The following is a 25,250-nucleotide window of genomic DNA, read 5'->3' on the forward strand; positions in this document are numbered from 1 at the left end:
CTGACACCAATGATGGGCCACTATTCCTCCCACTGACACCAATGATGGGGCACTATTCTTCCCACTGACACCAATGATGGGGCACTATTCCTCCCACTGACACCAACGATGGGGCACTATTCCTCCTACTGACACCAACAATGGGGCACTATTCCTTCCATTGACAGCAATGATGGGGCACTATTCCTCCCACTGACACCAACGATGGGGCACTATTCCTCCAACTGACACCAACGATGGGGCACTATTCCTCCTACTGACACCAACAATGGGGCACTATTCCTCCCACTGACACCAATGAGGGGGCACTCTTCCTCCCACTGACACCAATGATGGGGAATTCTTCCTCCCACTGACATCAATGATGGGGAAACTCTTCCTCCCACTGACACCAATGATGGGGCACTCTTCTTCCCACTGACACCAATGATGGGGCACTCTTCCTCCCACTGACACCAATGATGGGGCACTCTTCCTCCCACTGACACCAATGATGGGGAACTCTTCCTCCCACTGACACCAATGATGGGGCACGATTCTTCCCACTGACTCCAATGATGGGGCACTATTCCTCCCACTGACACCAATGATGGGGCACTATTCCTCCCACTGACACCAATGATGGGGCACAATTCTTTCCAGTGACACCAATGATGGGGCACAATTCCTGGCACTGATACCAATGATGGGACACTATTCCTCCCACTGACACCAATGATGGGGCACTATTCCTCCCACTGACACCAAGGATGGGGCACTATTCCTCCTACTGATACCAATGATGGGGCATTATTTCTCCCACTGACACCAACGATGGGGCACTATTCCTCCCACTGACACCAATGATGGGGCACTATTCCTCCCACTGACACCAACGATGGGGACACTCTTCCTCCCACTGACACCAATGAGGGGACACTCTTCCTCCCACTGACACCAACGATGGGGCACTATTCCTCCCACTGACACCAACGATGGGGCACTCTTCCTCCCACTGACACCAACGATGGGGACACTCTTCCTCCCACTGACACCAACGATGGGGACACTCTTCCTCCCACTGACACCAATGAGGGGACACTCTTCCTCCCACTGACACCAATGATGGGGCACTATTCCTCCCACTGACACCAACGATGGGGCACTATTCCTCCAACTAACACCAACGATGGGGCACTATTCCTCTTACTGACACCAACAATGGGGCACTATTCCTCCCACTAACACCAATGAGGGGGCACTCTTCCTCCCACTGACACCAATGATGGGGAATTCTTCCTCCCACTGACATCAATGATGGGGAAACTCTTCCTCCCACTGACACCAATGATGGGGCACTCTTCTTCCCACTGACACCAATGATGGGGCACTCTTCTTCCCACTGACACCAATGATGGGGCACTCTTCCTCCCACTGACACCAATGATGGGGCACTATTCCTCCCACTGACACCAATGATGGGGAACTCTTCCTCCCACTGACACCAATGATGGGGCACTCTTCCTCCCACTGACACCAATGATGGGGCACAATTCCTGCCACTGATACCAATGATGGGACACTATTGCTCCCACTGACAATAATGGGGCACTATTCCTCCTACTGACACCAAAGATGGTGTACTATTCCTCCTACTGACACCAAAGATGAGACCATTCCTCCCACTGATATCAATGTTCAGGAACTATTCCTCCCACTGATGCCAATGATGGGGCACTATTCTTCCCACTGACACCAATGATGGGGCACTATTCCTCCCACTGACACCAATGATGGGCCACTATTCCTCCCACTGACACCAATGATGGGGCACTATTCCTCCCACTGACACCAATGATGGGCCACTATTCCTCCCACTGACACCAATGATGGGGCACTATTCCTCCCACTGACACCAATGATGGGGCACTATTCTTCCCACTGACACCAATGATGGGGCACTATTCCTCCCACTGACACCAATGATGGGGCACTATTCTTCCCACTGACACCAATGATGGGGCACTATTCCTCCCACTGATACCAATGATGGGGCACTATTCCTCCCATTGACACCAATGATGGGGCACTATTCCTCCCACTGACACCAATGATGGGGCACTATTCCTCCCACTGACACCAATGATGGGCCACTATTCCTCCCACTGACACCAATGATGGGGCACTATTCTTCCCACTGACACCAATGATGGGGCACTATTCCTCCCACTGATACCAATGATGGGGCACTATTCCTCCCATTGACACCAATGATGGGGCGCTATTCCTCCCACTGACACCAATGATGGGGCACTATTCCTCCCACTGACACCAATGATGGGGCACTATTCCTCCCACTGACACCAATGATGGGGCACTGCTCCTCCCACTGATATCAATGTTCAGGCACTATTCATCCCATGGACACCATTTTCTACTCCCACTGGCCACAGTCCGGCCCCTCTAAGGTTGGAAGGACAGTAAACTGTCCCTTTGTTTGAAAAGTTTGGAGACCCCTGTTCTATAGTAAGTAACTGCTGCAATGCCCCCTACAGGCCAGGCAGTGATCAGCACCTTACAGCCCATTCACACTAAAGTATTTAGCAAAAACCGTGAATCACCCGGGACCCCGCGGACCGATCACACTGCAGTGCTGGAGGGATCCTTTCACAGGTAAGTTTGCGGAAAGTAATTGAACAGGCAGGAGAGCGGCCGTCCAATGCCGCGCAGAGTGAGAGGCAGGCAGGGGTGCAGCACATCCAGCAGGTAATCGCAGTGTGGATTCTGCAATGCTGCATCTGTCACCGGCAGAGCGCAGGACGGAGCAGTCTGAGGTGTCACCCCAATAAATTCATGATTCTCCACCCCGCATCCTCCCCACCATCTACCTCCAATTAGAGCTTCTTCAGTGGTTTCAAAAGGTTAGTTCACCTTTACCAAAAAAACTTCTCAAGCAGAACCTGGAAAATCCCAAATTTGTGTTGTCACCAGAACAGGAATAGAGGGGAAATCTTCCAGTGGGGACACCGATTCTGGTGGCAAGCAGGGATTGCCTCACTTTGCAGAGATTTCCTCTCACTTCCTGTTGTGGCTATGGGACAGGACGTGAAGGGAAATGTCTCTAATAGGACACAGACGGGGTTTATAACCCTCTCTTACTCTATCCAAAATGAAAAAGGAATCCCCTTAGTTACAATGGGGACACTAGCTCTGGTGAAAACAACTTTGCAGAGATTTCCTCTCACTTCCTGCTTTGGCTATGGGGCAGGAAGTGAAGGAAAATCTCCCTATCGGGACACAGGCGGGGTTTATAATTCTCCCTTACTCTATCCAAAATGAAGAAGGTCCTTAGTTCCAATGGGGCAACTAGTTCTGGTGACAACCACTTTGCAGAGATGTCCTTTCACTTCCTGTTGTGGCAATGGGACAGGAAGTGAAGGGAAATCTCTCTAATAGGACAAAGACAGGGTTTATAACCCTCCCTTGCTCTATCCAAAATGAAAAAGGAATGCCCTTAGTTACAATGTGGACACTAGTTCTGGTGACAACCACTTTGCAGAGATGTCCTTTCACTTCCTGTTGTGGCAATGGGACAGGAAGTGAAGGAAAATCTCCCTATCGGGACACAGACAGGGTTTATAATTCTCCCTTACTCTATCCAAAATGAAGAAGTTATGTCTTTAGTTCCAATGGGGACACTAGCTCTGCTGAAAACAACTTTGCACAGATATCCTCTCACTTCCTGTTTTGGCTATGGAACGGGAAATGAAGGAAAATCTCCCTATTGGGACACAGATGGGGTTTATAGCTCTCCCTTGCTCTATCCAAAATGAAGAAGGAATGCCCTTAGTTCCAATGAGGACACTAGTTCTGGTGACAACCACTTTGCAGAGATGTCCTCTCACTTCCTGCTTTGGCTATGGTACAGGAAGTAAAGGGAAATCTCTCTAATGGGACATAGCCAGGGTTTATAACCCTCCCTTACTCTATCCAAAATGAAAAAGGAATGCCCTTAGTTACAATGGGGACACTAGTTCTGGTGACAACCACTTTGCAGAGATGTCTTTTCACTTCCTGTTGTGGCAATGGGACAGGAAATTAAGGAAAATTTCCCTATTGGGACACAGACAGGGTTTATAATTCTCCCTTACTCTATCCAAAATGAAGATGTAATGTCCTTAGTTCCAATGGGGACACTAGTTCTGGTGACAACCACTTTGCAGAGATGTCCTTTCACTTCCTGTTGTAGCAATGGGACAGGAAATGAAGGAAAATTTCCCTATTGGGACACAGATGGGGTTTATACCTCTCCCTTACTCTATCCAAAATGAAGAAGGAATGCCCTTAGTTCGAGCCTTAGTTAGCCGCTTAGGTCCCACAGTGAGTATAACAAGCATGCTTTACTGCCTCTACAGACTGATTGTACTGCTGTGGGTTTAGTAGCACTTTAAATAGTTTCTCCAGTAAACATTTAATAAGATCTTTTTCCACCAATAAACTTTGTAAATGTGAAATGCTGGTTGTGTACTATGATGTCCTCCTAGCAGCTGTCCACTCCAGCAGTTAGTGCTGTTCTCATATGTAATTCCACTTGCTTACTGCTTTCTGAAAGCTTATCCCCTCTTCCTGTCCCTGGGTGACAACAGTTCATTAGGACCACTGGGTGTCACCCAGGGGAACTTGATCTCACACAGTTCTACAATCCTACATGTTGCCACTTGCCGATGTGCAACACATCATAACATGTTCATTGTACAGATGTGACAAACATTGGCACAACCAGAGCAACTGATGTCCAGCCTCTATTATGTGTAATTCCTACATCATCAGCACCATCTAGTGACCATAATATGTTATTTTCCCGGTATTTCTGAAAAAAAAAAAAACAACACATTATGACAACTAGGCAAGGCTGATGATATAGAAATCACACATAATGGAGGCAGTGCAGCAATTTTTACTTTGATTGTGCAAATGTTTGTCATATCTGTAACAAACCCCACCCAGATGGCATTTGAGTACTTCCCTTAGAATACCGCTTCCCCATCCGAACACCAATCACAGACACCACAGCCGACCATACAAGACTAGACGACACCAGTCTTCAAGTAAACCAGGAAGCAGACTAGATTATTTTAACACAGATACAAGATATATACACTCAGGGGATAATCCCCCCTCCCTGCATAATGACACAGGGCGGGGCAATCTACACTTAGTAACAAGAGACACACAAGTATTCAAACTTCACTCCAGCAGACAGTCCCATCAGGAGGGAGGGCTGCTGGAGACACACCCCTTCCCCCCCACTAAGCTATTACACACAAACACATACATCCCATAATAGTTTGCTCCCAAGCAAGACAAACAATAGAACAATGGGATACAACCACACAACACCAAACAATCCACAACCCCCACCCCACCTATCTCCTAGACATGTCTACACAATATTAGGACAGATCACCCTGTACCCCTAACAGGCACAGGGTGACTTACACATAAGAGGGATATGGGGAGCTGAGACAGGGGTCTCCCCACCTCTCTCTAAAGTGAGCTGGGTTCCATGGGCCCCCCACCCAAAGTCACTCCCGTCACAACATCTGCATAGCAAATGTTTTTATACACAGGACCCCCCCCCCCCCCCCAGTATTCTCTCATTCATTTTTTTTTTTTCTTTTTAAGTCCGCAAACGTACGAAAAACCCGTAAGTGTTCACAAAAAAAGTGCAAGTGCAAAACACCACACGAAAAAGTGCACTTAGGGGTGTGCTTTGTCCTTCCCCCGAAGGGGATGGACCACTACCCTTATCCCCCGGGGCACGAAGCTCCTGACAGGGATAAGGTTCCCATTTGGTCCTCCTGGTGGACCACCGTTCCTTGTGGCCAGCCAAATCCAGCCACTCAGTACTTGGCCAGGGGGCTCTCACGAAGAGAAAACCCCCTAGGGACAGGGGAGGAAGGAACCAAAAGGCCACACATCCTCCCCCTAGACTTCAGGGCAGGCCCGAGGACCCACACCCTCCATCCTGTGAGAAAACACACACATAAGTAAGAAAAAGTGACAAAACGTGGGAGTGAAATAAATTAAATAAATAAAAAATAAAAAAGTGGTCGTGCCAAATAGTGCACAGACCAGGCCCTGAGGCCTGTAGCCAAAATTGCCCCGAACTTAGCCAGAAGGCCTGGTCCTGAGGGCACTGTGCAGATAAAGTTGAAAACACAGTGACCATGTGCCTTTTCACACTGTGGGGTCCCACACCCAGGTGTTACTAAGAGCACCCCTGAGGCGACCACTCAGGGGGCACTGGTTTGCGGACATTCTGCCTTCCCGGCCCCTGGCCAGACAAGGTAGATCCACTCAAATCAGGAGGAACTGGGACGTTCCAAAGGAGAATTACTCCCGGGCCCCAACTCCAATGGGCTCCCGGTTTCTGTTCCCCCCGTAATAACCATCAGGGCCCCCATCATACCAGCAGGGGTACTATACAACTAATCAACCCCGCAAAGCTAGAATGACCGTGGAGCACCCCTGCTGGACACTGATAAGAACAGATACTACACTTGATCTTAGCCAAAAGGCCGAGAAGCGGCCACCGTGCTGCCCACAGTATACTATATTTACTTTTAAACTTTTTTTTTTTTTCACATTTCTTAAGTTACTTCCTGGTTTCCATGCCTAGGCAAATGATGTCTTACAACCCTGCAGGAAACCGGAGTACCCAGAGGAAACCCACGCAGGCACAGGGATAATATGCAAACTCCAGGCAGGTGGTGCCATGGTTGGGATTTGAACCAGCGACCCTAGTACTGCCAGGCGGAAGTGCTAACCATTTAGCCACTGTGCTGCCCGTAATGTTCTTCTCTCCTGCCTTCTCCCCCGTCCCTGTAACACAATTGCAAAAAAACCAAATAAATAAATTTAAACTAAATACAGGCAAGCGTGACATATCCGGACCCCGGGCATGTGCAAGAGCACTGTGGGTCACTCTGGGATCCATTGGAGCCTTTTTACACATGGATATAGTCCTCTGCAATGCCTCCTGGAATTTTTACATCACGCATCCCCAGAGGCAGCTTGCTGGATCAGGCAGGGCCCTCGGTGCGCATACGCAGACATGGAAAAATGCTGTCTAATGGACCCTGTCTGCTATCGTTTAACTCAGTCAGCAGGTAACTCTGCTCTGCTTTCTGGAAGAAAAGGGTGTAAATCTTGCCGGACTAGCGGTTTTCGCCCTTTTACCACAATCCTTGTTCCGTCAATCTCTCGACTGCATTAGTGCTCTCAAAGGGGAATTAATTGGAATTTCTCAGCAGGGGCCCCCCTGAGATATAGAAGGAAATAGAGGGCAGAGGTGATTTCCTCGCCATGCTCTATGCACCACAGTAACCTACGTAACCAGCACCACCCTATTGTCACTACAGAGTGTAGACTGACACCAAGGCATGTACCCGGAGGACCGACAGACATAGAAAGATTAAACTGTTGGCTCATGCTGGTTAGGATAGTATAGAAGTGGATGACAGACCGAGATGATGCTTGACCTGTAATATTAAATCTATTCCTAGCTGCCTGGTGCTGCGCTGTGACAGAACATTGCACCGCATTGAGGAGAAAGATAATGGAAAGAGTGCCAAACCACACAGGAGTCCAAGGAAACTTTATGGGATCTGCCGAATCCGTCTTGAATATTGTATCCCTCACGTTCACATAAATTCAGCTTGCTAATTGTTCTACTTGAGTCCTTACTAGAATACAACATCTAAGCCCTGGCGAACGTGTTGATCGTTTTTGAATTTTTTAACCCCCCTGGGGGTATTCCCGAGTGTAGCTCGGGGTAAAGTTTCAGTACCACAAGCGGTAACCCCGAGCTACACTCGGGAATACCTTGCAGCGTTGCTCCGGGATCCCTCCAGCACTTACCTTGTCCTGCGCTCCCGCGATGTCCCCCCTGCAGTGTCCCCGGCAATGTCCTCCGGCCGATGCCGGCATCCGGCTTCTGGGTTCCGTCCCCTGCGATCGTCGGGACATACGGGGGGCAGGACTGGCGGGAAATTTGAAAATTGTAAAAGTGACATTCACTAAAATCACATAGTATAACATTCCTGTATCAAACCATTTCACATACATTTTGTCCCGAGTGCTTTGTCCGGCGCCCTGCCTGCATTTTGACTGTTCTTTCTGCCTGGAAACTGAGAAACGTCCATGGCGTCCAAAAAGCGTCCCTTTAGGTCAAAAGCGGTTTGTGCACAGCCATCCAGAGCAGTGTGACCAAGCCGACAGGGAGGAGGACTTTTAGTAAACAAAGCAGCCCTCCTCCCCATCGGAGATCCTCGGTAATCTCCGGGTGCTGGCAGGTAATCACCAGCTGGGACCTGATGATTGACAGCCAGGGCCTCGATTGGCAGCGTGGGTAGGGTGCGCGCCCCCTACTCAAAAATGTAAAATCCTGTATATATACCCCTGTTGCCCTGTAGTAGTATATCTGCTATAGGGTGACGGGGATGTGCTTAAACCCAAAACGTCATATATTGCAGTTTATCAATCATTAGATGTGGTGGCTGCATTAGTTTTCTTTTTTTTTTCTCTTTGTTTTCACATGGTGGTAGTAACACACTTACTGTATACTGAATATACACTGCGATGTGCAGTTAAGCAGACATTCCCGCACACTGTGGTGGTGCTGGAATGAAGGACTCTGGTGTGAATGGGAATCATTTCATTACCCTCCAGCCAATCAAGAAGCCAAAAAACTGGCACTCGGAAAAAGCCCAGGGAGGAGATGTGCCAGCGAGGGATCTAACAGTCACATCACTGAAAAGTAAAGGTGAATATTCTGCAGACTTAAAGTGTTACTAAACACAAAACAGTACAATCAGTCTGTAGATGCAGTAAAGCATGCTTGTTATACTCACTGTGGAACCTAAGGGGTTAATCCTCTGCATTGTGTAAAAAGGCTGTTTGATACTGTCTTCTCTGATCCTCCCCTTCTTCTACTGTCCCCAATCTATCTACTGATAGAGCAGAGCCTTGGGGGCAAGCTCTACATGCTCAGTTTAGTGTGTATAGTTAAGTTTTTATTTGGGAGAATGCATGTGATTAGCACAGGGCCAATTAGCACTGTCTAGACAGAGGGTCAGAGGACATGCAGTCTCATTGGACAGTCAGAAGAGAATGAAAACTGATCCTAGAAGATTACCCAGTGCTTGGCCAATCACTGACAGAAGTCACAAGACTGCTATATACTGCTGATGTGAAATAGTATTTAGCAGTTTATTTTTATTCCATGTTGTGTGTACTGTGGTAGACCAGATATAGTGAATGCAGGGTCCGGGGAGAGCAAATATAGTGAATGCGGGGTCCGGGGAGAGCGGATATAGTGAATGCAGGGTCCAGGGAGAGCGGATATAGTGAATGCAGGGTCCGGGGAGAACAGATATAGTGAATGCGGGGTCCGGGGAGACCAGATATAGTGAATGCAGGGTCCGGGGAGAACAGATATAGTGAATGCGGGGTCCGGGGAGAGCAAATATAGTGAATGCGAGGTCCGGGGAGAGCGGATATAGTGAATGCGGGGTCCGGGGAGAGCGGATATAGTAAATGCGGGGTCCGGGGAGAGCGGATATAGTGAATGCGGGGAGAGCGGATATAGTAAATGCGGGGTCCGGGGAGAGCGGATATAGTGAATGCAGGGTCCTGGGAGACCTGATATAGTGAATGCAGGATCCGGGGAGAGCGGATATAGTGAATGCGAAGTCCGGGGAGAGCAGATATAGTGAATGCAGGATCCGGGGAGACTTGATATAGTGAATGCAAGGTCCGGGGAGAGCGGATATAGTGAATGCAGGGTCCGAGGAGACTAGATATAGTGAATGCATGGTCCGGGGAGAGCGGATATAGTGAATGCAGGGTCCGTGGAGAGCGGATATAGTGAATGCAGGGTCCGGGGAGACCAGATATAGTGAATGCGGGGTCCGGGGAGACTAGATATAGTGAATGCGGGGTCCGGGGAGACCGGATATAGTGAATGCGGGGTCCGGGGAGACCGGATATAGTGAATGCGGGGTCCGGGGAGACCAGATATAGTGAATGCGGGGTCCGGGGAGACCGGATATAGTGAATGCGGGGTCCGGGGAGAGCGGATATAGTGAATGCAGGGTCCGGGGAGAGCGGATATAGTGAATGCGGGGCCCGCGAGAGCGGATATAGTGAATGCGAGGTCCGGGGAGAGCGGATATAGTGAATGCAGGATCCGGGGAAACTTGATATAGTGAATGCGGGGTCCGGGGAGAGCGGATATAGTGAATGCAGGGTCCGGGGAGAGCGGACATAGTGAATGCAGGGTCCGAGGAGAGCGGATATAGTGAATGCAGGGTCCGGGGAGAGCGGATATAGTGAATGCAGGGTCCGAGGAGACCAGATATAGTGAATGCGGGGTCCGGGGAGACCGAATATAGTGAATGCAGGGTCCAGGGAGACCAGATAAAGTGAATGCAGGGTCCTGGGAGACCAGATATAGTGAATGCGGGGTCTGGGGAGACCGAATATAGTGAATGCAGGGTCCGTGGAGAGCGGACATAGTAAATGCGGGGTCCGGGGAGAGCGGATATAGTGAATGCGGGGTCCGGGGAGAGCGGATATAGTGAATGCAGGGTCCGGGGAGAGCGGATATAGGGAATGCAGGGTCCGGGGAGACCAGATATAGTGAATGCAGGGTCCGAGGAGACCAGATATAGTGAATGCAGGGTCCGGGGAGACCAGATATAGTGAATGCAGGGTCCGGGGAGACCAGATATAGTGAATGCAGGGTCCGTGGAGAGCGGACATAGTAAATGCGGGGTCCAGGGAGAGCGGATATAGTGAATGCAGGGTCCGGGGAGACCGGATATAGTGAATGCAGGGTCCAGGGAGACCGGATATAGTGAATGCAGGGTCCGGGGAGAGTGGACATAGTAAATGCAGGGTCCAGGGAGAGAGGATATAGTGAATGCGGGGTTCGGGGAGAGCGGATATAGTGAATGCAGGGTCCGGGGAGAGCGGACATAGTAAATGCAGGGTCCAGGGAGAGCGGATATAGTGAATACGGGGTCCGGGGAGAGCGGATATAGTGAATGCATGGTCTGGGGAGACCAGATATAGTGAATGCAGGGTCCGGGGAGACCAGATATAGTGAATGCAGGGTCCGGGGAGACCAGATATAGTGAATGCAGGGTCCGGGGAGAGCGGATATAGAGAATGCAGGGTCCGGGGAGAGCGGATATAGAGAATGCAGGGTCCGGGGAGAGCGGATATAGTGAATGCAGGGTCCGGGAAGTCTGGATATAGTGAATGCAGGGTCCGAGGAGACCAGATATAGTGAATGCAGGGTCCGGGGAGACCAGATATAGTGAATGCAGGGTCCGGGGAGACCAGATATAGTGAATGCAGGGTCCGGGGAGAGCGGATATAGTGAATGCAGGGTCCGGGAAGACCGGATATAGTGAATGCAGGGTCCGGGGAGACCAGATATAGTGAATGCAGGGTCCGGGGAGAGCGGATATAGTGAATGCAGGGTCCGGGGAGAGCGGATATAGTGAATGCAGGGTCCAGGAAGTCCGGATATAGTGAATGCAGGGTCCGAGGAGACCAGATATAGTGAATGCAGGGTCCGGGGAGACCAGATATAGTGAATGCAGGGTCCGGGGAGAGCAGATATAGTGAATGCAGGGTCCCGGGAGACCAGATATAGTGAATGCAGCGTCCGGGGAGACCAGATATAGTAAATGCGGGGTCCGGGGAGACCATATATATTAAATGCAGGATCCGGGGAGACCAGATATAGTGAATGCAGGGTCTGGGGAGACCAGATATAGTGAATGCAAGGTCCGGGGAGAGCAGATATAGTGAATGCAAGGTCCGGGGAGAGCGGATATAGTGAATGCAGGGTCCGGGGAGAGCGGATATAGTGAATGCAGGGTCCGGGGAGACCAGATATAGTGAATGCAGGGTCCGGGGAGAGCGGATATAGTGAATGCAGGGTCCGGGGAGAGCGGACATAGTGAATGCAGGTTTAGTAACACTTTAATGAGCTGTGTATTCATTAATAGATCAGTAAATGTATTTTGAATGCAAGCAATACAAGTACCTAAACCTGATTTAGTATCAGCCCCTGGCTGTCCCTGTACAGCAGAGCTCAGACTGGGGGAGGAAGAAGCAGCACAGGAAGCCAGGCAGTTGTGCCGCAGTACTCCTAAAGATCATGCTCATTGGAAGAGAGAGCAGAATGACAAAGAGATGAGCTCATCATTCTGCTACTTCAACTTTCACTGCCCAATCACAAGCTGGGGGAGAAACAAGACCTTTAAAAGATACGTTTTTAAAGTTTCAAAAAATGTGGCCGTGCGGGGCTCCGTCCACCTGGCCGCGTCACTCATTCACAGAATTCTGTGACTAAAAACCTACAAATCCCAACAGCCTTAGCGTCCGTCGGCTTGTAGTTCATGAACTATCAGAGCACTGTGGTAGTTCACAGTCTCTTCCTGTCAGTGTGACCTGGGCTGTGCTGGGGGGCAGAGCTGTGTAAATCTTTGGACTGGATGGAGAGAAATTCAAATCCTTTGGCAGGTAACACAGCGCCCATATGTGCATTTCTTTTGTGTATTTAGAGGTTTTCTAGGAGTTCAGCAATGTCTTTGATGTGTATATTGCAGCATCTGCTGGTACACTGTTGGAGGTACAAGAGAACTACATGAGGCCCCCGAGCCACTGGTCAGAGAACATTATTCTGCTGAAACTCACCAGCAAATTTCTTGTGACTTTCATAATCCTGGGAGCAAGGCATTGGGAAAAACTTGTGTTGTATGGTTTCCTGCTGTGGGGCAAGGACCTCCATCCCGTCCCCTCCAGGATATTCCCACAGGAAGAAAAAAACAGATACGGCCAGAAGTGTAAAGAGCGCCCCCCAGAGGATGTGACGTCTCCTTGATGTTCTATGAGCTCTGCTCTTCTTGCTCCTACAAGGAGAAGAAAAATAAAATTTTAGATAAAGGGTGAATGTGGGGGTACAGGGTGAGAAGGGTAAACAAGGGGGTACAGGGTGGAAAGGGTGAACAAGGGGGTGCAGAGTGAGAAGGGTGAACAAGGGGGTACAGGGTGGGAAGGGTGAATGTGGGGGTACAGGATGAGAAAGGTGAATGAGGGAGTACAGGGTGAGGTTGAATGAGGGGGTACAGGGTGAGAAGGATGAATGAGGGGGCACAAGATGAGCAGGGTGAGGGCACAATGGCAGGATAGGTACAGGGAGATGACAGATACAATGTGGAGGGTTCAGATGAGTAAATGTGAGTGAACAGAGGGATGATGGGTAATATGATGGGACAGACGGAGATGGTGGTCAAAAATGTGGGGGTACAGTGTAAGAAGGGTGAACGAGGGGGTACAGGGTGAGAAGGGTGAACGAGGGAGTACAGGGTGAGAAGGGTGAACAAGGGGGTACAGAGTGAGGAGGGTGAACAAGGGGGTACAGGGTGAGGAGGGTGAATGAGAGGGTATGGGGTGAGGGTGAATGTGGTGGTATGGGATGAGAAGGGTGAATGTGGGAGTATGGGGTGAGATGGGTGAATGAGGGGGTACGGGGTGAGGAGGGTGCATGAGGGGGTACGGGGTGAGGAGGGTGCATGAGGGGGTACGGGGTGAGGAGGGTGAATGACAGGGTATGGGGTAAGGAGGGTGAACAAGGGGGTGCGGAGTGAGAAGGGTGAATGACGGGGTACGGGGTGAGAAGGGTGAACGTGGGGGTACAGAGTGAGAAGGGTGAATGAGAGGATACTAGGTGAGGAGGGAGAATGTGGTGGTATGGGGTGAGAAATGTGAATGTGGGAGTATGGGATGAGACGGGTGAATGAGTGGGTACGTGGTGAGGAGGGTGAATGAGGGGTACGGGGTGAGGAGGATGAACGATGGGGTGAGAAAGGTGAATGACGGAGTCCGGGGTGAGAAGGGTGAACGAGGGGGTACGGAGTGAGAAGGGTGAACGACGGGGTATGGGGTGAGAAGGGTGAATGTGGGGGTACAGGGTGTGAACCGGCTGCAAAAATGCATGAGCAGTAGATTATATGGGTTCCAATTGGATAGTTCACACCAGTGCAGTCAGTTCCAGTGCAGAAAAAAAGTAGAACATACTGTATTTTTTCTGCACAGAACTGAACTGGAATGCAGCAAAACACACTGGAATGCAATGAAAACACAATAAAAACAAATCAAAAACACGAATGAAAAAACGCATTCGGAGTGCATTTTTGTGATGTGATCCGTCCCTTAGGCTTTTTTCCCCTCTGTTTTCCCCTGGTGATCTGGCCAGTAACACACCTCCTCTATTAGAGCGCCCCCACCCTGGAGGAAGGAGCAACAGAGACACAATTGGACATCAGCATTGTCAGTCTGGGGGGAGGGGAGTGTTAGATGTACTAGCAGATTTAAATATACTAACAAACTGAAGTCAAACTCCAGCTCACACTTTATTATCAGTTACAGCAAAGAGTTTTGTTCCTTTTTGGATAATGGTTTTACCTAAATAAATAACAGCTGATCACTGCCAGTATTTACCATTTGTCTCATCCCTGTAACTGACACATTTTTTTGGTAGAAAGAGCTTTCGGTTCCTTTTACACGAGTGTTCCATATGTACGTTTTTCATCTGTTCGTTTACAGATGAAAAAACGGACACCCATGTATTTCTATGGACTAGCGGATGTAAACAGACGATCATCTGTTTGCATCCGTTAACATCTTATTTTTCTTCCATTAAAAAAAAAACCACGGAATGGACAAAAAACGGATGTAAACGGACATACGGTCTATTTTTGCATTGGTAAAGAATGTTAAAAACATATTAGACACTGATAAAAAACTGATGTAAACTGATTCGTTTTTTCTTTGAAAAAACGTGACTGAATTGATAAAAAACCCGGAACACCCATGTGAAAGGACCCTTACTGAAAAAGTATTGGAACACACACAGGATAAATGTTGGGTATAACATTGATCAGAGAACTGAATATGGAAGAGAACGGGATCAAAACGTTTACCCACACAGGGGTATGAAAACAGCTGAGGTGTACAACATGGTTGAGAAATTATATAAGTGATACATATTTCAAGAGAGTATGTTCTGTTGAAAAACAACAGACTTACTGGCCAGATCAGCAGGAATAGAAGAAATACAAAAAAAGATAACTAATACAGCCAGAATTGGTAAGCGTTTATTGGTAATAAATGTTTGTTTTTGGGTTTCATACTGCTTTAATATTGGGGTAAAAGGGGTGAGAGGTACAAATGACGAGGAGGATATGAAGAATAAATGAGAGGGGGAAGGAGGTTCAAAGGAAATACTGTGAGGGTGTATGAGGAATAAAGGGAAAAATAAGAGGGTACAGAGGAGTGAGGGGGATACATATGAAGGTGTGAGGAGTAAATATGGGGACACAGTAAGTGAGGAGCAGGTACATGTGGGGTGCACAGGGTGGGAAAGGTATATACAATATGAGAGTACTGGGGGGAGGGGGTTGTGGGGCTAAGAAGGGAATACGTAGGAGAATAGAGATTATTAGGGGTATATATGAAGGTACAGGTGGACTGAAAAGGGGGTATGTGGGCGTACAGGGAGTGTAAATGCTAAATATTGGAGTACTTGGATGAGAAGTGAAAATATTAGGGTACAAGGAGCGATAAGGGTATATGTAGGGGGTACAGAGGGTGAGAAGGGAGTATACTGGGATAAATGGAGAGATGAGTATTTTTAGGGGTACAAAGGGCAAGAATGGGGCATACTGGGGTACAGGGAATGATAAACGTATTATGTGGGGGCACGGATGGTGAGAAGGGAGTATAGGGAGTGATAAGGGTATATGTGGGATGCACAGGGGTGAGAAGGGAGAATATTGTGGTATAGGGAGTGATAAGGGTATATGTGGGGGGCACAGAGGGTGAGAAGGAAGTATATTGGGGTACAGGGGTTGATAAGGGTATATGTGGGATGCACATGGGGTGAGAAGGGAGTATATTGGGGTATAGGGAGGGATAAGGGTATATGTGGGATGCACAGGGGGTGAGAAGGGAGTATATTGGGGTATAGGGAGTGATAAGGGAATATGTGGGGTCACAGGGGGTGAGAAGGGAGTATATTGTGATATAGGGAGTGATAAGGGTATATGTAGGGAGCACAGAGGGTGAGAAGGAAGTATATTGCAGTACAGGGGTTGATAAGGGTATATGTGGGATGCACAGGGGGTGAGAAGGGAGTATATTGTGCTATAGGGAGTGATAAGGGTATATGTGGGGGCACAGGGGGTGAGAAGGGGGTATATTGGGGTATAGGGAGTGATAAGGGTATATGTGGGGGCACAGGGGTGAGAAGGGAGTATATTGTGGTATAGGGAGTGATAAGGGTATATGTAGGGGGCACAGAGGGTGAGAAGGAAGTATATTGGGATACAGGAGTTGATAAGGGTATATGTGGGGGCACAGGGGGTGAGAAGGGGGTATATGAGGGGCACAGGGGGTGAGGAGTATATTAGGCTACAGGGAGTGATAAGGGTATATATGGGGGCACAGGGGGTGAGAAGGGTATATGTGGGGGACACAGGGGGTGAGAAGGGTATATGTGGGGTGCACAGGGGGTGAGAAGGGAGTATATTGGGCTACAGGGAGTGATAAGGGTATATGTGGGGACACAGAGGGTGAGAAGGGAGTATATTAGGGTACGGGGGTTGATAAGGGTATATGTGGGGGGCACAGAGGGTGAGAAGGGAGTATATTAGGGTACGGGGGTTGATAAGGGTATATGTGGGGGCACAAGGAGTCAGAAAGAAGTATACTGGGGTACAGGGAGTGATAAGCGTATGTGTGGAGGTATAGAAGGTGAAAAGGAAGCATATTGGGGTAAAAGGGGTGATAAGGATATCACGGGAGGATGAGAAGGGAGTATATCAGGGTACGGAGGGGGGGGGGGGGTTGATAAGGGTATACTTTGGGATACAGGTGCAGACAACGGTATATTTTGGGGTACAGATGGTGGGAGCAGAATATATTCGGGTGCAGGGAGTGATGAGGGTATAAATGGAGGATGAGAAGGGAGTATATCATGGTACAGGGGGTGAGTATATTGGGGTAGACGGCAATAAGGGTATATGTTGGGGTATAGAGGGCGAAAAGGATGTATATTAGGGTACAGGAGGTGATAAAGGTATATGTAGGGGTACAGGGGGTGAGAAGGGAGTATATTGGGGTTCAGAAAGTGAGAAAGGTATATGCTGGGGTATAGAGGGTGAAGGAGTATATTGGGGTACAGGGATTATAAAGGTATATGAAGGGGTACAGGGGAAGAAGAAAGTATATTAGGGTACATTGTGTGATAAAGGCATATGTAAGGGTACAGTGCTGAGAAGGGAGTATATTGGGGTACAGGGGGTGATAAGGATATATGGTGGGGTATTGAGGGCAAAAGCAGCGTATATTGGGGTACAGAGAGTAATAAGGGTAAATGTGGGGGTACAGAGAGTGAAATGAAATTATACTGGGGTACAGGGGTTGACAACAAGAGTATGTTTTGGGGTACAGGGGGTGATGAGTATATATAGGGGGTGATAAGGGTATAAATGGAGGATGCGAAGGGAGTATATCAGGGTACAGAGGGGTGAGAAGGGGTATATTGGGGTACAGGGGACAAATATGAGATTGGGGGGGAGACGAGGGTGGCGCATATAGAGGTATGGGGGGGTCAAAGGTGATAATATCGCCGTGGCTCCAGGTGATATCGCCCGTACGTGCCCTCACACCCCCGCCATGCTGTCACAGCAGCTGTCACCCTCGACTCGTTATTACAGTTCCGGTTGTGACTCCCTCTCCTCACCCTGGTCTTCCTCCCGCCGTCCTCCGGTTAGGCCCCGCTGAATCCCCGTTCTCTCCCGGCACTCTCGCTGGGCGCCGGCTCCTGGTTGCCATGGTGACAGCTCACTGGAGCCCGGGGATGCACGTGGAGCTCGTAGATTGGCCGGGCCCGGGAAGACAAGCCTGAGCAATCGAGCCCGGAGGAGCTGCAGACACGATGAATGGGTGAGAGGTGGCTGAGGGTCCTGACTGCTTGCCCATCTATACTGACTTCCTGACCCTATACACCCCTTGGAGTAGTCATAGGAGTATCAGGGGTATAACCTGGAATAACCCCCCCCCTTCCCCCAGGGCAATCATAGGGGTACAGACGTAACATAGGATCATCTACTTCCTGGGGTGCAAATCTAGCATGGGATAATCTCCCCCTGGGGTGTCATAGGGGTCCATACATAACATAGGATAATCTACCCCCAGGGGTAATCATAGGGGTATTGGGGTGCAGACATACCATGAAAAGTATTATTTTTGCTATATTTGAATCTAATCTGAACTCCTTTTTCCTTTTCGCATGTTAATCCTGCACGAGTGTCGGACATTTCCAGCTTTTATTTCCTGATGATAAAAAGATGTCTCGGAGCTACACGTCCCGGCCATTTATTACAGATAATAATAGATCATTATCTACCACACCCTATACTATAGCGCAATACTTTACACCGACGTATGGCATCATTCCAAAAAGAACGTCATATTATCATTAAAGTAGAACTCCAGGCAAAACTTTGTTTCCATTTTGGATAGAGTGAGGGAGGGTTAGAAACCCTGTAAGATGTTTTTATTGCCATCCGTGTCCCATCGCAGAGATTTCCCTTCACTTCCTGTCCCATAGCCAAAACAGGAAGTGAGGAAGTCCCTGCAAATTAAGGGACTTCCTTGGGGACCCCCCAGGTCACCAGAAATAGTGTCCCCATTGGAAGATTTCCCCTCTGTTACTTCATTTGAATGGACTCCTGTGCTCCCGGAACACGCAGGAACCTGCACTTCTTTGGAAATCGCAGTCGTCACGGGAACCAAGGTTCCCAGTACGGTTGTGATTTCCAGTGCGGGCAGCGTGCCATTATAATTAATGGCTCCCGTCCACTGGTCCCGCATTCCTCTGTGTGGATGGTGCGGTTGCAGGTATTTGTGGGGGTCCCGCATTCCTCTGTGTGGGTGGTGCAGTTGCAGGTATTTGTGGGGGTCCCACATTCCTCTGTGCAGGTGGTACTGCTGCACATATTTGTGTAGGTCCCGCATTCCTCTTTGGGGGTGGTGCAGCTGCAGGTACCTCTGCAGGTCCTGCGTTCCTCTGTGTGGGTGGTGCAGCTGCAGGTATCCGTGTGGGTCCTGCGGTCCTCTGTGCAGGTGGTGCAGCTACAGGTATTTGTGCAGGTCCCGCATTCCTCTGTGTGGGTGGTCTGGCTGCAGGTATTTGTGCGGGTCCTCCATTCCGCTGTGTGGGTGGTGCAGCTGCAGGTATCTGTGCGGGTCCCACGTTCCTCTGTGTGGGTGGCACAGCTGCAGGTATTTGTGGGGGTCCCACGTTCCTCTGTGCGGGTGGTGCAGCTGCAGGTATTTTTGCGGGTCCCGCATTCCTCTGTGCGGGTGGTGCAGCTGCAGGTATCTCTGCGGGTCCTGCATTCTTCTGTGTGGGTGGTGTGGCTGCAGGTATTTGTGGGGGTCCCTCTTTCCTCTGTGGGGGTGGTGCGTCTGCAGGTATTTGTGGGGGTCCCACATTCCTCTCTGTGGGTGGTACATCTGCAAGTATTTGTGGGGGTCCCGCATTCCTCTGTGTGGGTGGTGCGGCTGCAGGTATTTGTGGGGGTCCCACGTTCCTCTGTGTGGGTGGTGCGGCTGCAGGTATCTGTGCGGGTCCCCCATTCCTCTGTGTGGGTGGTGCGGCTGCAGGTATTTGTGGGTGTCCCCCATTCCTCTGTGTGGGTGGTGCAGCTGCAGGTATCTGTGAGGGTCCCACGTTCCTCTGTGCGGGTGGTGCAGCTGCAGGTATCTGTGCGGGTCCCTGGTTCCTCTGTGCGGGTGGTGCAGCTGCAGGTATTTGTGTGGGTCCTGCATTCCTCTGTGTGGGTGGTGCAGCTGCAGGTATCTGTGAGGGTCCCACATTCCTCTGTGTGGATGGTGCAGCTGCAGGTATCTGTGCGGGTCCCCTATTCCCCTGTGTGGGAGGTACATCTGCAGGTATTTGTGGGGGTCCCGCATTCCTCTGTGTGGGTGGTGCGGCTGCAGGTATTTGTGGGGGTCCCATGTTCCTCTGTGTGGATGGTGCAGCTGCAGGAATTTGTGGGGGTCCCGCATTTCTCTGTGTGGGTGGTACATCTGCAGGTATTTGTGGGGGTCCCCCATTCCTCTGTGTGGGTGGTGCAGCTGCAGGTATCTGTGCCGATCCCGAATTCCTTTGGCAATAAAACCTGGATGCTGATTGGTTACTATGCAGAGTTGCACCAGATTCTGTGTGCTCCAGTTTTAGTAAATCTCCCCCTATGTATATACTGTACCTGTGGGATCCCTCTAGGACCGGGGTCTCCAAACTACAGCCGGGGGGCCGGATGCTACCCTTTGCTTGATTTTATCCGGCCCTTGAAACATTATCCCCCCCCCCCCCATGTCAGCAACAGTGGGGCATAGTTCCTGCCACTGACCCCCACAATGGAGCACTATTCCTCCATACTGACACCAGTGATGGGGCATTGTTCCTCCCATTGACACCAACCATGGGGTGCTAGTCCTTCCACTGACACCAATGATGGGGCACTATTCCTCCCACTGACACCAATGATGGTGCACTATTCCTCCCACTGACACCAACAATGGGGTGCTAGCCCTCCCACTGACACCAATGATGGGGAACTATTCCTCCCACTGACACCAACAATGGCACTATTCCTCCCACTGACACCAATGATGGGGAACTATTCCTTCCACTGAGACCAATGATGAGGCACTATTCCTCCCACTGAGACCAATGATGGGGCACTATTCCTCCCACTGACACCAACAATGGCACTATTCCTCCCACTGACACCAATGATGGGGCACTATTCCTCCCACTGAGACCAATGATGGGGCACTATTCCTCCCACTGAGACCAATGATGGGGCACTATTCCTCCCACTGACACCAACAATGGCACTATTCCTCCCACTGACACCAACGATGGGGCACTATTCCTCCCACTGACACCAATGATGGGGCACTATTCCTCCAACTGACACCAATGATGGGGCACTATTCCTCCCACTGACACCAATGATGGAGCACTATTCCTCCCACTGAGACCAATGATGGGGCACTATTCCTCCCACTGAGACCAATGATGGGGCACTATTCCTCCCACTGACACCAACAATGGCACTATTTCTCCCACTGACACCAATGATGGGGCACTATTCCTCCCACTGACACCAATGATGGGGCACTATTGCTTCCACTGACACTGATGATAGGGCATTGTTTACTGCCACTGACACCAGGACATTTTCCACTCCGGCTGGTCAAAGTCCGACCCCACCCTAAAGTTTAAAGGACAGTAAACTGGTTCTTTGTTTAGAAAGTTTGGAGCCCCCTGGACTAGAAGCTACCACCACTACTACAACCCTACTCCAGTGATCTCGGCTGGCTCCCGAGTCCTGTGCCGAGCGTCTGCTACATGGTGAACACAGGAGGTCGGCCACTTGGCCCAGGCACCATTCAGAGAGTGCTTCACATTTTCTCAGTGGATGAAAAGCATTCTCTGATTGAACGAGGTGGAGAGACAGCACAGTGACATCACACTTTCCACCTCATCCAATAGAGGAACACTTTATACGCATTGAGAAAATGCAGAATTATCTCTGCATGGTGCCTGTGCGGTCGACCTCCTGTGTTCACAACGCAGCAGGGCAGCCGCCTGGACCAGGAAGTTGGTGGAGATCACTGTAGTAGCTGTGTAGTAGCAGTGTCCATACAGTGATTTCCAGCTTCTAGAGGGATCCCACATGTATGGTATATACATAATTACATTGGTCCAAGCTGGAACAATGTACCTATGTAGAAATATCCTGGAGTCCAGCTTTAAAGTGTTACTAAACCCACAACAGTACAATCAGTCTGTATATGCCAGGGGTAGGCAACCTGTGAGCCGCAGGACTACAAGTTCCATCATGCCTCTGCAAGTCATAGCTGTAACTGTCAGTTTTGTAATCTTTGCAATGCCTCATGGGAAATGTAGTTCCACAACAGCTAGAGAGCCGCAGGTTGCCTACCCCTGTTCTGGAGGGACCCCTCAGGTATGGTATATACATAATTACATTGGTCCAAGCTGGAACAATGTATCTATGTAGAAATATCCTGGAATCCAGCTTTAAAGTGTTACTAAAACCACAACAGTACAATCAGTCTGTATATGCAGTAACGCGTGCTTGTTATACTCACTGTGGAACCTAAGCGGTTAATCCTCTGCATTGTGTAAAAACACTGTTTGATCCTGTCTTCTCTGATCCTCCCCTTCTTCCAGTGTCCCTCTCTTATCTCCTGATAAGACCATTGTGTGGAGTTACTCTGCACATGCTCAGTTTGGTGTGTACTGCTAGAAAGGTTTTTTTTTTTTTTTTCTTGGGAGGGTGCATGTGATCAGCACAGGGCCAATCAGCACTGTTCAGACAGATGTCAGGGGCTCTGCATCCTCCTAGAGCAGAATGGGGATTCCTACAAGCCTTAACCAGTGCTCTGCTGGACACTGATACAAGTCACAAGACTGCTCTAACTGCTGAGAAAAGATATTTAGCAGTTTATATTTACAAAAATAATTGCATTTCCATGTTGTGTGTACTGTGGGAGACTAGATATAGTGAATGCCGGGTCCGAGGAGAGCGGATATAGTGAATGCGGGGTCCAAGTAGAGCGGTTATAGTGAATGCGGGGTCCGGGGAGAGCGGATATAATGAATGCAGGGTCCGGGGAGAGCGGATATAGTGAATGCGGGGTCCGGGGAGACCAAATATAGTGAATGCAGGGTCCTGGAAGACCAAATATAGTGAATGCGGGGTCCGGGGAGAGCGGATATAGTGAATGCAGGGTCTGGGGAGACCAGATATAGTGAATGCGGGGTCTGGGGAGACTGGATATAGTGAATGCTGGGTCTGGGGAGACCGGATATAGTGAATGTGGGGTCCGGGGAGAGAGGATATAGTGCATGCGGGGTCCGGGGAGAGCGGATATATTGAATGCGGGGTCCGGGGAGAGCGGATATAGTGAATGCGGGGTCCGGGGAGAGCGGATATAGTGAATGCGGGGTCCGGGGAGAGCGGATATAGTGAATGCGGGGTCCGGGGAGAGCGGATATAGTGAATGCGGGGTCTGGGGAGACCGGATATAGTGAATGCGGGGTCTGGGGAGAGCGGATATAGTGAATGCAGGGTCTGGGGAGAGAGGATATAGTGAATGCAGGGTCCGGGGAGAGAGGATATAGTGAATGCAGGGTCTGGGGAGAGCAAATATAGTGAATGCAGGGTCCAAGATTTAGTAACACTTTAATCGTTCCCTACTCCATCCAAAACTAGAAACAAAAATAGATTAAAATTCACTTTTTATACCTGTTAAAAAAAAAATCACTTTAATCTCCATGTAGTGACTGTTTTGCTATTGTGCAGGGGGCAGACGTCGGAGGATGACGGGGGGCTAAGCCCGGAAAGAGTCTCTTTTAATAGAACCCTGGTTCACCTGGATCTGAAAGGAGCTCCGCCGAAGGTGTCCTACCTTGCAGAGGTAAACATTGGCAGCATCATGTGTTCTGCGTTTTTATTACAGCTCGACGTGGCGCCTGACAAACCAGATTTGCGAGATTCGGCTCAAGAGTTGGAATATTTTCTGCTTACTGGCTTGCCAGCAGTTCTGTCTGCCGTGGCTGAAGGATTGTTTTTAGGACAGAAAGCAAAATGAACAAAGCAGGTCGGTTACATCTTTTACATCGTAGAGCTGAACTCCAGGTAGAAATAAAAAACACAAATATTATGGCAGGAGACGGGGGCGCGCCCCGAGTCACAGAGTCTAATGCAGGCCATAGACGGGTCGAAAACTGGCCAATTTTTGCACCATTAGTGGGTTAATTGGTTGGCCGTTTTTTGGGGTTTTGGCACTTTTTTTTATCGGTAAAGTTGGAAAATTTGCGGCCGATTTTGACGATCGGCCAATTTTCCCGGCAATGATGGACAAATCTGCCGATCATTTTACCGATAAAAAATCTGCACATGAGCTGTGACCTGCAAGAAGAACAAAAAAAGAAGAAAAAGGTCCACTGTTATTTTTTATGTGAAAAGTCTTGTGGTTGTAACAATGTATCTATTTGTATCACAATAAAACCATCTGTATCCAAAATGGATACAAATAGATGCAATGTTGCAACCTCAAGACTTTTTCATGTAAAATATAACAGCGGACCTCTCTACAAGGGACAGAAGTAAAAATGCCGGCCGTAGACGGGACGAAAATCGGCCTATTATTTTTTTTCATTGTTGGTAACGTCAGCCGATTGAACGACCAATTTTTCGTTTTTGTTTTTTTTAAAAAATGGCTGATTTTCGACCTGTTTATGGCCTGCATTATTTCACACGGGTAGGTGGTTACCCACCCAACCGCAGAAATTCAGGCACTCAGGGCTGTAACCATGCGGTGGGTTCAAAGCTTCGCTGCAGAAATAAATGGCATCTCGCATTTGGTAGGTGGTATTACTGGTGAACACAACCCATTCAGGCGCATGGTGCAATCACATTCAATTTACACGATTGTGGCGCAGCTAATTGGCATTTTGATGGTTTATATGAGGCGACATATTGCCCGCTCTTCGCCTTTCAAACGCCCTATAGCTCCACCATACATGCAGTATAGCTGCACATAAGAATGAGCCCTAAGTTGGTCTTCACCAGAGTACCATACAAAGGGCGGTGGGCCAGAAACCCTAATGGTTCTTGGTTTTCTCTGCTGCAAACTGGTAGTGGGTCACGGCCCTCAGGATCACCCAGCCAAGGGGTTACTGGACAAAAGGGCTAGGTTGTGGAGACTGTTCACAAGATTTATTTATTTATTTATTTATCGAGTTTATATAGCGCCAAAGGGTTTGCTCAGCGCTCTACAATAGAGGGGGGACAATACATGAAACAGAACAGTAGCATCAAACAGTACACAAGGGGTAAGAGGGCCCTGCTCTTTCGAGCTTACAATCTAGGAGGGAGGGGGTAGAGGCACAGGAGGAAACGGCTGTGGGGGATGGAGTGGTAGGAGGAGGGAAGGGCAGCGGCTGTTAGGTGAGGGTGGGGTAGGCTTCCCTGAAGAGGTGGGTTTTCAGGGAGCGCCTGAAGGTGAGGAGGGAAGGT

General features: G+C 49.4%; 2 protein-coding genes and 1 pseudogene across 3 annotated transcripts in view; 1 reads left to right on the forward strand and 2 right to left on the reverse strand.

Annotated features, from left to right (window-relative positions):
- Positions 1 to 18,176, reverse strand: part of OGFOD3 (2-oxoglutarate and iron dependent oxygenase domain containing 3) — a 183,791-nt gene extending 165,615 nt beyond the window's left edge. For both annotated transcript variants that reach the window (XM_089658178.1, XM_089658179.1), the window contains exons 1-2: positions 17,867 to 18,176; positions 12,757 to 12,971 (exon numbers count right to left, since the gene is read on the reverse strand). In XM_089658178.1, the coding sequence (XP_089514304.1) occupies positions 12,757 to 12,971; positions 17,867 to 17,958 (307 nt within the window). In that variant the 5' untranslated portion in view covers positions 17,959 to 18,176. The remainder of the gene's footprint in view (positions 1 to 12,756; positions 12,972 to 17,866) is intronic.
- Positions 6,398 to 6,572, reverse strand: LOC149440727 (U2 spliceosomal RNA; annotated as a pseudogene).
- HEXD (hexosaminidase D) overlaps positions 17,749 to 25,250 on the forward strand; it is a 51,195-nt gene continuing 43,693 nt past the window's right edge. The window contains exons 1-2 of the mRNA XM_089658177.1: positions 17,749 to 18,069; positions 23,532 to 23,646. Of these exons, the coding sequence (XP_089514303.1) occupies positions 18,062 to 18,069; positions 23,532 to 23,646 (123 nt within the window). The 5' untranslated portion in view covers positions 17,749 to 18,061. The remainder of the gene's footprint in view (positions 18,070 to 23,531; positions 23,647 to 25,250) is intronic.

Source organism: Staurois parvus, unplaced genomic scaffold (assembly GCF_062004578.1).
Source record: "Staurois parvus isolate SC_StPar_1 unplaced genomic scaffold, SC_StPar_1.0 ptg001055l, whole genome shotgun sequence".
Lineage (NCBI taxonomy): Eukaryota > Metazoa > Chordata > Amphibia > Anura > Ranidae > Staurois > Staurois parvus.